Genomic DNA, 12,424 nt, shown 5'->3' with positions numbered 1-12,424 from the left:
TAATATTAGGATTTCACAAGATTTGTAATGATGTGGGTGGCACACAGTTTGATGGGAGTTCTGTTCATTCTGATCTACTGCAAGATAAAGCCCAGGCCTTTGAAATAACTTTCTGTTTATAGTGTTCTATTTTCACTCACTCTTGCTCAGTGGTTGATAATGGCTAAAAACCAAAGGAATTTGGGAGCTGCTTTGAAGTCAGCAGGAAATCCCAGTATAAAAAAAAAAAAAAAAATCGCAGCCATTGGGGAGTAAAGTATATCTTTTAATAACAAAATGCAAGTGTTTTGACTTGTACACTGTCAGTCGTCTAACTGGCATAGTGCTGCCACACCTCGATTTATCCAGTGTTTCTGGGGCTTGTCTGAAGGGAGTTCAATTGAGAGAACATAGTTGGTTGAGTGGCCAGTAGTGGATAAGACACCTCTTCTTGCACTTGTCTTGTATACAGGGCATGAATAGATGTTCATATGAAGAAATGTGGAACTTTCTCCAGGTTTCAGCCAAATTATGGGCAAAGAATCATAAAGGATTTTTGGAAGTGATTCTCCAATTACCAAGGATTCTCTATCCCATCGTGCACCTTCCAAAAAAAGGCCTCTCACATAAGCCCCATCTTCTGGCATTTTGTCCATTGTGTGCTCCTGTTTCATCACCTAGAATGAGTAAACCATTGCTTGATTTTATTTTTATCTGGAGTATATTAAATCCTACAAGTGATAGTCTGAAATTGCTCCTTTAAATAAAATTTCTTTTCATTTGAAAACAATTCCTTGCTGCCCCAGAACATGTTTCAAGCTGTTCAAGAAAAACAAAATTCCTCTGCATTGTCTTACCTCAAATTCAAATCCAATATGATCAATTGGGATGGTGTATTTTCTGGCATAGTTTTGTAAAACACCAGTCAAAAAAGACTGAGTGAAGAAGAATCCTGAGAGCCAAAAGACTGTGGGTGGCCCGTTGATGACCCAATCCTGAATATGGAGAGAAAAAACAAACGTAAGAATAAATACATTTGTGGCTTCGCTGTGCCAATTCACCAGAAAAGGGATGTCTTTTCAGATACAGTCAAACAGCACAATGAGATCTAAACCTTGATGGGACCCTCTGGATACTACCATTAGTTCTATATTTTTCAGAGACAACAAATCACAGAAGTCAGTTATTTATGATGACAACAAAAATAATCACTCATTCTGAAACAACCAAAACTCAGTGCTACTGAGAAAGAAATTTCAGGGAGTAGCATTAGCATGTTTTGTTAAGTCTAGATACTAGCCAGCAAAAAACAAAGAAAAATGATTGAATTTGGACACTTTTATCAATCTACCATCTTTTACAGTCTTGTAAACACATGAAAAAAGGCCAAATTTTCTTACATAGTATCTTCACTGATCACTGTGAGGGCACTCGCTACAGCCAACACATCAGATCCTAGTAGAGGAAATAATTCCAGTACAAAGATGCCAGACAAGATCTTGGGCCAGTCTCTTTGTTGGATATCACAAAGGCAGTAGAAAAAACAAGGCAAGCGCAGAATGTCCTCACACTACTCTAAGCAAAGTGGAGTCAAAAGAAGCCCATATGGTACTCTGATTCAGCAAACAGGAAACTCTGCTGCTTATACATCTTTCAGATGCTTTTTCTAGCTTTCTCCTCCCCTGACTTGTATGGAGTTCCACTACATCTCAGTACCTCAGCTATTTAAGGTACATCTGAAAGTTTAAGTAATTTAAAGAGAGCGCTAAGAATGCAAGGGAAATAATGGAAGGGTGAGTAAAGAATAAAATAGCTTGTTCAAAAAGTGTGCGGAAGTGGTGTAACTTTTTATTAAACTTGAAAGACATTTACAGTCACATGTCACATATATAAAATTTAAAAGTACCTGTTATACACTGTTTCTAAAGCATTCTCACACCTGGTTCAGTGTCCCTTGAGCAGGGAAGCCATTAAGACATCAAGTAAAGTAATGCAAAGTAAAATGCATCTTCTAGAAATAGAAGAATGGAAACTACCAAATGCAGCACTGGATTAGCACCAAAGGATTATACTTCCAACTCACCCTGCTGAGCAATTGCCCAGCTAATTCCAGTGCTGTTAATGCAGTGTATATTTGGTCATGAGTATGTGCAAGTAGTTCACAGTCCAGAGCTATAAGGGTACTGCTGAGTGAGGACAACACTGATACACATTTTACCCATTCAGCTTTCAACTACTGAGTCTGTAGACCTGTCAGAATCAGTTTAGCATACCTGGAAGAAGGCCAAACGACAGAGGAGATCAGACACATAACTTCCCAGTGGCTTCAGTGATGGATAGGATTTGGCAGCCCACATTGATGGTACTTTTCCCATTAGTAAGCTGTTGAAAACATCTTCAAGTTCAGATGACATCAACACTTGGCCTTTAATGGCTTTGCCTAAATCAGTGAGGCTGCTCTGAACAACTTCAGTAAGCCTTCAGATAAAACAAAGAAATTGTCATCTCATTATTTACTTCTTACTATCTGGCTAAAGACATGCAAGTCCAACTTGAACGGAGGGCCGATCAAAGCTGGTAAATGTCCTGTCAGAAATTCCTTATCTCACCTGTAGTTATCAAAACTCTTACTTAACTTTGGAAAAGCAAACAAAGAAAAAACACACACAGAGAAACAAAAGGTAGTGAAAATTCCCATTCTAGACAAGGGAAATCAAGTGACAAGAGCTTTAAAGATTGTAACACTAATTAACATAGTGTGCTGTTAATATTGGGGCCTGGGTATGACTTAAAAAAAATAAAGTAGGCTGCCCTACATCAACACAACAAACTCTAATCTGATTTAAGTTCATACTCCAAGAATATAGGTACTATTTCTATGTTCAGGTAGTCAGCTGCAGCTTTCAAGTCTTTTTAAAAGGTTCATCCAAAGCAGAATCTATCATGTTAAGAACAATGTATTGTAAAAGGCTTATAACTGTTTAAGGCTTATGAGTTGCTAGCACTGATGCACACAAGCATATTTCAGTATTAGTAGCGCTACATGAAACACTGAGCCGTACCTGTTAAATTGAATTAGTTCTTGCCTAAGAACTGTATTCATGGACTCTTCATAAAGTAGTGGGTATACCTTCATAACCTCTTTAACATCAAAGTCACTTGGTAATTTGGACAGGATGTCCTGTGCCAAATCTTCAACAGTTTCCTGAAATCACAAGTTTGCAATGAATGAGGAATTTCCCTTTTTTTTCACCTATTTTTATTCAATAAATTCCATAAAACACTATAGATTTTTTATTTTTTTCTGTATAACCAGGTAAGTATTTTAGTCCATTTTCCTGAAGAAATAGTGCTTACATGTTCCTCCTCTCTTTGTGCATCATCCTGTCTGTCTCTGCATGTGCCTGCTTGCTCCTTTTCCCTTCTCAATAATTTTAAATTTGTTAGTAATTTCGGTTTAATTTGCAAAAATGTTTTAGGCAACTTCTAAGGAAACAGGCTGCAGGGCAGAGAAGCATAATCCTGCTACTGCCACAGTGAAGGAAAAGACAAAGCATGCAGCATGGGGAAAATGCTGGGAACACCATATGAATACCCCAGCCATGAGAGAAGCTATACTTACAGCATATTAGATGTCAGAGACCATGATCACTACACAACCCCACAGGAAATGAGGCTCCATTGATTCCACTTTTCAAGAATCCACTTGTGTATAAAATATAGGAAGTCAAATCTGAGGGGCTTGAAAGGTCATTTATCTGTGTCTCAAAGGGGCATGGATTTGGCCTGAGTACAGGATGAAGGAAAGAAATTCCCAGCATCTTCACAACCAGGTCCCATGGAGGGGTAGATGACAGTGAGGTCCATGTGCAAGTGATTCTATTCTGCCAAACTGCCCCCTTTCTTTGTGCCACACAAGTCACAAACACAGTTACATGTTTGGGACTGTAGAAACTGAAGCAGCCAAGGGAAAGCAAAAAATTGCATCTCAAAACCCAAGCATTCAATAAATAATAACAGACTGGAAGTGCCATTATAGCACAGGCTTCACCAGGAAGACAACTTTTGCCTCTAATGGGCTTATGTCACTTGCCTCATGGCTGAATGACTTGACAGAATTTCCTGGCACTCGGGAGTCTGTACCCCAGTGAGAATGGCAGGGATGGTTGGTCATACAACCACTGCTGGATGAAGTCAGGCCAGTGCATGAACCTCCATCATTGGAATTTGTAGACTGGAATTAAATGTTATACTTTAAAATTGCCTAGAGATGGATGTGATGTGAGGTGCTTTACCAATTGTGATTGTTAACTGTGCTCTAACTACAATTCATGACTGAAGTGAAGCACTTCACTGTTATTTTAAAACATGAAAGAAACATTCTTATTCAAACTGCATGTTCTACTCAACCAGGTTGTGTGGTATTAACCAATTTAAATTCAAAGTCATTAGGGTATCTTCCATCTTTAAAGGTTCTTCCATGACAAATCTGTCTGCTTCTCTACAGGAACATTCACATCTACTCCCAATGCCACAGTCATGTGATGAGAGGTGTTGGATTACTCTGAGACATAGGACATGACAGGAAAGGGCACCTTTCCAGAGTGCAAGTTGATCTTTCTTCCCCAGTTACCTGAGGGGACTTGCCACTTCCCCCTGCTTCTCTAGGCAAAGTCAGGAGCACTCCACGGAAAAGCTGGTTAGTCTCCTGGTTATCCTTGGTGATGTCTGCATTTTCATGAAGTCCAAACACTTCAGGGTGTGTTGTAATTGGTAAACTTCTTATGTATTCAATGTAAGACTGTAAAAGAAACATTTAGATACTAGAAATCATGCAATGCTATATTCATAAACTATCAGTAAACCCAACTTGGACAGAACCTTCCCATTTACAATCAAGCACATTAGATCCCAGTTAAATGCATCCAGGAATTGACTTACTCAGTCCACAGAGATAAATATAAAAGTTTTGAATGATTCAAAGACTCACTGAGGAGTTGTTCTTACTACCTTCATGTAAGTAGCAAGAGAAAGGAATGTACATTAGAAATATACAAGGAACTCTGGTAAGAGTCACAGAGGAGGGTAGGATGCTGTATGTATCACCCGTACAACTGCAGGCTACACAAACAGGTGGGATTTGAGCACATTTGTTATACCTGTGCAGTTGTTAGAAGGGAAAAAGGGGATGAAAATTGAGTATATACCTGCCATTCCAACTCCTCATCCTGATCACTGCTTTCAAGACAAAAAGTGGTGCCAAGAGGGTGCAAAAGTACCCTGTAAATTCCTGAAGCCTGACTCCTATTGGCTTTCTAGAACTGTACTGGAAACTTGCATAGGGGTGGCTCTTTGCGTCAACAAACATCAGAATATTGGATGATCTCTACGTCTCCATTGGAGTGTGTTAGATATTAAGTACCAGATTCATATTTCGTACATAAGATATATTCTGGCATGGCTTTGTGAACTTACTTTTTTAATTTTCTATTTGTTGTATTCAGTATATCAAAGTACAGTGTAGATAAGGTTTTTCCCAGTAACTCAGACATAATTTACATCTATTATCTTCTCACCTCATATGGACCATGTGGTGGTATGTAGTAGTCATCGCCAGCTGCAAGCATATACTTGTCCTGCTCTATATCCTTGGTATAGACTATGGAAAGAAGGGACAGGAGAAGACGCCTGTCTTTATCATCCGTTACTCTACCTCCATAGTTACATTCCCCTGGGAAAGGGCAAAGAAAACCAGGATGAAAAATTGAAAGTTAATGAACAAATAAAAATTGTTTTGCAATAATGTATAACTCCAGCAAGTTGAAGTTCCGAAGCTCCAGATCTTCAAAAGTTTTTAAGTCCTGTACTTCAATTGATTCAATGGAAATTAGGCACTTTAACACCTTTGGAACTATGGGCCAAATTTGTGTGTCTTGATGATGAAAGGTTTAAGGAACACTATGAGCTGGTCTGAGAAACTCCTCCTCATGCCACAGTAAATAATCTGATGTTTTAAATGAGAGCTCTTGCTTGAAATTCCCATAAGAATTCTTAGAACTGTCAAAATCTGAACAGTGCTATATAGCTGATCCTTGTCTTGTTCCTTTCATGCAAACTTAACCTGATTAATAATGTATACAGTAGAAAACAAGGGATCACAAATATGCAATACCCCTGTGCAGAAGGGGTTGGAGATATTTAAGTAATGGGCAAGCAATGAGGGGAGGTTTCCAGTGATACAAAGTACAGAAAACAGCTAAAAGCTCACAGTTATTACTTTAATCCTGACTCCCAAAATTCTTTTTCATAAAGCTAATCATAATATTAGCAAAAATCAGGAATGATCTTTATAACGGTGACAAAGGAGGTGCCAAGAAGCAGCTGTCTTTCTGGAGAAGGAGAACTGAATAGCCACAGCAACCAAGTTACTTACAGAGGTCAACACCTCCTGCTTTAAACTGATGAGTATTATCACATCCTCTGGTAAACTGACAATGCTTACTGTGTCAGGATCATATTTATCAGCTAAGGTGAAACAGAGGCCATTGACATTTTTATTTGACATATAAGAAACAAAGACCAGGAGGTTTGCTGGACCATTAGTAATGTTTCTAGCTATATATGAACCGAGACAGCAATGACATCTGAGGGTTTGGGATTCAACTTGTCTGTATGTGGAAGGCCAAGAAAGTAAACCTGAATGGAATCCACTCAGTTTGTCAAGAACTCATCAGTTTATCACTGTACCAGCTGAAAGTGCCTAGCAAAGTCAGCACATGTTAGAGGGTGGACTGCTTGTACCTGTTAGATATGTGAGAGCTTCAAATGGGATTTCTTCATATTCTTTCAGAAACATTTGGATCTGTTGCATACTGATTCTGAGGTCAGATTCGTTGAACTCATATGGAATATTCCAACCTGTTCAATTCAGAAAAGATATACAGGGCAATGATGCACTGTACTGATGACCATGCTCTGGAAATGATGGTATTGGTACTATACTGCTACTACAGAGCTGAAGGTAACAGCTGCTAGACAGTACCTAGAAGCAGCCCTGGAATTTAGCAGGCTGATTATTGCACGAGGGACAATATGACTGGATAACAATATTGTATCCTAAGGCACTATTACTATCATTCTATACAATTAAAACATAAGCACAGGCATTTTGGCATCACACACTCTGGAAAAATTATTTTTTACCTTAAGCAGAATACAGACCTGCTCAGTACTTTCAGCTAATCTGTTGCTATCTGAAGACGATGACAAGAAGAGTTTTAATTCATTGATTGATTTTAATTTTTAATCAATCTGCCCATCTATTAATGCTGTTTATATATGACATTCAGGGTAACAGTATAATTAAAAAAAACACACAGGAGCATACTCCAGGTAAGAGAGTCCTTCAGAAAACCCATACCCCTAGAGCAAACCAAAAAAATAGGGCTATTGCTGCAACAATCCTTCTTCTCCCAGACAGCTGGTCACATTAAGCAGTAGATGTTGCTTTTGAAAGTGACCTATTTGTCACTTACAAAAATTATATTTTTACTTTAAAGCAATAAACTAGTATCGTCATACTGGCAGTCTAGCATTTATTTAAACAGCTGCCTATTAAAATAAGGACAGTGGCTTTCAGTCAAAATATAACATTTCATAACAGTAACCTGTTATGACAAAGACAGACTCAGTCAGAATGGAAGACTGAGAACTTCATGTACACCAGTGGAGAGCATAAACTTTATATAGTTATAAAAATGGAATCTATAATTCCATACATTTCTACATTTTATGTAGAAATTCTACATAGTTTTCTAAATATTTCAAGATTATAGAAAAAGCTGAAGCACAAATCTTACTGATACATATATTTTCATTGCTGTGTTATGAACAACACACTGCAGCTACATAAATTTGTTTCATACCAAGTAAACAAATGCACTAGCTTTGATAAAAGGAAGTATACACATAAATAACAAAAGCAGAATTCAAGAAGAAGCATCTTAATTATGAAAATTTAAAACAGAACTGGATTTGATGGTAAGAACTATAGTAATAAATTAATAATTTAGTAAGCTATCATTTCATGTAACTACTGCATAATATATTTACTTGGAAAACTGGTACTTTCTAGTCCTCCCCCAGGGTAATACTTTTAGTAGCTTCAAGAGTAGCTTTGCCTGAATTAGAATCCCTGCAAATAACAGCTTTTAAACTTTATTATGTTCTGTGCAAAACAGATTGCACTTTTGTAATTCTGCTAACAACAATACTGCCTTTTCACAGAGAGGCTCCAATAATGCATTTCAAAACTACTAATCATTTTGAAACAACCTGTAAAATAATCTCAACCTTACCCAGTGGGCCAAAGTTTCTCCTTTCCTGCACAATAGCATGAAAAAAGCAAAGGCCAAACAGCAGTTTTTGCCACATTTCTGGCTTTTCGCAACTGCTAAAGAACACAGGGTCGGAGATGGGGTCATTAAGGTATGATCGAAGAAGGTTCACTCTAACTCCTTTTGGAGGCTCATTCGTCATTTTGATGCCATTCTGGAGGATACTAACAGGAAACTTTTCTGACGGATAACTAGTTAACCATAACCTGAAAAGAATTTTAAAGAGCACATTATCAAAAAATCATCAATATTGACAAATCCTTAACATTGATCTGCAGAAGACTAAGTTTTATTACTTGCTTAACTATAATAACAACATCTAAATTTGTTCCAAAATCCAGGCATAAAGTAGATTACATTGGACAGGTGGAAAAGATGACATCCTAATTAAGTATCTTTATTTTATCACTGCACATAAATGATATGACTGTTATACTTACTTCTTCACACAAAAGAAGTTTCATTTCTTTTTACTAGTGTCTTCAGCAAACAAGAAATACTCCCATTAAGAAGAGTAAAATATTAAAACTCCTACCTGAACTTATCATTGGTATTCTCAGGCACTATAACTTCCTCGCAGATTTTTTCCAAAGTAGGCATCCAGCTAGTTGCAAGATGGCAGTTTTGTAACAATATCCAGGTTCCATCAGTAATAGCCTGATAAATCATTTTTGCTGCTATTGGGCCCTGGCCCTGTCCAAGTGAAACAGTTTGAATGCCTGCGCCTCCCATGCCTACATCATCAGCAAATTTTAGCAAACCTATGATGGCAAGTTTCACACATGCAAACAAAGACAGACTGTTAGAAAGTAGATCTATGTTATATTCATAATTTTTATAATGCAAAAAATTAAAGGGGCAAAATTCAACAAATATTTTACTCAACTGAAAAAAAAACCACCCCACCTCAACAACCCAGAAGTAGTATCAAATGCTGTATCAGTCACTGTGTTTCTGAGGCATATGCTAAAATTTAGTTGTAAAAAGTAATACTAAAAACAAACGAACAAGAACTAGCCAGGTTAAATGCCTGTCCTCTCCTTTAGCCCTGAGTGCTCAGTTCCAGCCTGCACTACGGCTCTCTACTCTCTTTGTTGCATGGGTACAATTGTTTATGGGGGTTGAGCTGTAAATTGGATCTTTAGATCTGGTTAAAAATAACCCTCCAGCTTTCCCATCAAAACCAACCTCCTAGAAATACATCCTTACGGTATGGCTCCATATTACAATTCTTTTGGCAGAAAACCAGGTTTAAAAATAGTCTGGGTGGTTATTTTTTAAAGGACATTTAACAGATGTGTTTTTAAGTGTGGTCATATACACCATTTAATTAGTAACTGAGAGGGAGGAAACTTTCTAGAGGAGGGGTTGCAACAAAGACTGGGGCAAGTCCCAAACACCCACTGAAAGAATTGTAATGCAAGCATGAATTATAAACTGGTCTGGATGTTACAAGTTGTTAGAACCCTAAATTGCTGCTCAGACACCTAGACATTTCATCACCACTACATTCATTCCACCCTTTAGCATTTTAATGTCATTGTTTATATATGGGCAGATGCAAATGTTTGATATTCCATCATCACTGTATTGTACTTTAAAGATACTTTAAAGATCCAATGAAGGGGCCTACACTGTTATTGGCTTAGTCACACTCAGTGACCTTTAACTAGATAAAAAAAGATTTTTTTAATACCAATCTCACCTGCCATCGGATCAGCACCTGGTGATAATACAAAAATCAAAGGGGCACAACAATTTGAATCACTGTAACTTCTTCCAAGATCAAAAGTCGGTGGTTCAATAAATGTTCTTCCCATATTTTCCACAATGAACCCCTGCACTGCTGGAATAATTTTGTCAGGTCTCAAACATCTGAGAATAACCATGCGATCTAACCCAATCAGTGTGCTCCATGCATCTGGGAAAGCTTCTTCATGGGGTCTCACAGAGTCATATATTAGTTTCCACTTTGAAAAATTCTCTCTTACATGTTCCATTAGTCCCTGGAGGTTTGTCAGACTAGATGCACGTACGAGCTCAGCCCATGATTTGTCAGGTAGCCAATCTGGAGCTGGATTGGGGTGAGGATTATCAAGAGCAACACCTCCTGTCAGTAGGAAACGCCAAACCTCATCGTCTATTTGGTCTTTTCCCTTCATAATGCCTACTGTCAGAAGGAAGGAGAATAACAGCTTATCCTTTTCAAACAGTGAACAACAGACATTATTATAGATGCTTATTGTGAAATGATTGGTTATATTTTTAATTCTCTCTTTTAGATCTTCACTCTTTTTGCTTTTAGCAATAGATTGAACATACAAGTTAATGAACCAAATCAATGAATATTGGTACATAGGTTCAATGTTTGCCAGATCAGAGATGCAGAAGAAGACAACAGCTGAATGAATAGCAACTGGCTTATACCCCATTCGAGTAGAATCTATTTGCATCTCAGTTACAGAGGAAATTTTTTGCTTTTCAGAGATTTCTTCAGATAAGTCTTTGGATGAAGACAAAACATTAATTGCTGTTTCATCTTCTAAGATGTTTCCTTCTGAACTGGAAAGGATCTCCAGGATTTTATCTTCTATTTCCTTTAGTTGTTTTTTGTTGGCTGTGCTTTCTATAATCAGTTTATTTTTCTTTTCTTCTAGCTCAGGCTTTTCTTCTGCAGCTACAATTCCAAGAAGTTGGTCCTGAAGACCCAAAGGTGTAATCATGAAGTTGAGTAGACAAACTTTCACAGCCGCTTCAGGAAGATAATGGGGATTTCTTAAGTGGGTTGTTATGTAAAACCTGAAATCTCTTGAATATTCAATTATATTTTCCCCCAATTTCATGTATTCTACTCCTTGTTGTTTGAATGTTAGCTTTAATAAAATGGGTTCTATGAAAGCATCTAGTTCTTCACCAATATTTTCTAGCAAGACTGGTGTTCCAAGCTGAATAGCATTTTCTAATGTCCTCACATAATGTGTGTCAGATAATTTGATAACTGACAGCCTGTTAGTTTTCTCCATATTTTTTATCCACTTGTTAGCTTGCCTTTGAGGATCTATCATTAAAGCCCATCTTCTTGAGTTAGTAACAATTATGCCATTGTCAATGGAAAAAGAATCAACTGGCAATCCAGCAATCTGCCATGCACGGATTTTGACTGGATCCCCTAACGTATTACTTAAGCTAAAATCACTGGAGCATGGTATGTTCTTTTCATTGCACAGGACCTGCCATTGCTTTTGACATTTTAAGCGGTAATCGATAGTAAAGGCTCCCAAATAAGTGATAGTTCCTGATGATAGTAACACATCTCCTATAAGGTCTACATACCGAATTCCTAATAATCGTGCAGCTTCTGTCCACCTATCCTTCTCTCCACCAAGACCATTAATTAGCTGTTCAGCTCTCACAAGCTTTTGTGAACAAAGTTCAATATTATTTTCTAATTCTCTCTTCCGGTCATTCATGTTGTCCAACTCATCATTCAAAGCTTGGAGGCGATCAACTACCTCCTTAAGTTCTGCTTGTTTTGTTTTTAGCTTCTGCATTTGAACGTCCAGTAATCCTTCTGCAGCTCTCAAACGCTCACGCTTTGGTGCAACCACTTTTGCAACACGATCATATACCTCCATGGCTCGCACCCATTTGCATAGTCCTTCACAGGCAGATGAGACGTTTTTTATGACAGCTGGCTGAAAATCTGGATGATCAATAAACCTCTCTCTAATTCTCTTCACTATAGTGGGAGGAATATTATCCTTGTCATATGCCTTTAAGCTCTCAAGGAATTTCAGATCTCCAAGAATTTTTCTAGATGGCCCCCAGTAGTCTTCTAGCATTTTACCTATGTTGCAAATAATACTAAAATCAGGCTTAAAACATGCATGTTCAAACTGAAAAAAAATACTTAAACATAATATAAAGAATTAACATCAATGATTTTGCAACAGAATTTTACTATGCAACCACTGTTAACTAGTTTGGGAAAATTGTTACCTAAAGAAATCCAGACAGGAACTTCAGCATCACTAACTTATGTCATAATT

At 37.6% G+C, this 12,424-nt stretch overlaps 1 protein-coding gene across 1 annotated transcript in view; it reads right to left on the bottom strand.

Annotated features, from left to right (window-relative positions):
• Positions 1 to 244: 244 nt before the first annotated feature.
• Positions 245 to 12,424, bottom strand: part of DNAH3 (dynein axonemal heavy chain 3) — a 62,393-nt gene continuing 50,213 nt past the window's right edge. Inside the window, exons 53-62 of the mRNA XM_052772421.1 lie at positions 10,081 to 12,222; positions 8,911 to 9,136; positions 8,337 to 8,581; positions 6,781 to 6,897; positions 5,556 to 5,710; positions 4,613 to 4,780; positions 3,042 to 3,184; positions 2,253 to 2,457; positions 837 to 974; positions 245 to 656 (exon numbers count right to left, since the gene is read on the bottom strand). Coding sequence (XP_052628381.1) covers positions 303 to 656; positions 837 to 974; positions 2,253 to 2,457; positions 3,042 to 3,184; positions 4,613 to 4,780; positions 5,556 to 5,710; positions 6,781 to 6,897; positions 8,337 to 8,581; positions 8,911 to 9,136; positions 10,081 to 12,222 — 3,893 coding nt within the window. The 3' untranslated portion in view covers positions 245 to 302. The remainder of the gene's footprint in view (positions 657 to 836; positions 975 to 2,252; positions 2,458 to 3,041; positions 3,185 to 4,612; positions 4,781 to 5,555; positions 5,711 to 6,780; positions 6,898 to 8,336; positions 8,582 to 8,910; positions 9,137 to 10,080; positions 12,223 to 12,424) is intronic.

Source organism: Harpia harpyja, chromosome 21 (assembly GCF_026419915.1).
Source record: "Harpia harpyja isolate bHarHar1 chromosome 21, bHarHar1 primary haplotype, whole genome shotgun sequence".
Classification (NCBI taxonomy): Eukaryota; Metazoa; Chordata; class Aves; order Accipitriformes; family Accipitridae; genus Harpia; species Harpia harpyja.
Note: the sequence above shows the minus strand (reverse complement) of the source record. Positions and strands in the feature narration are given on the sequence as shown.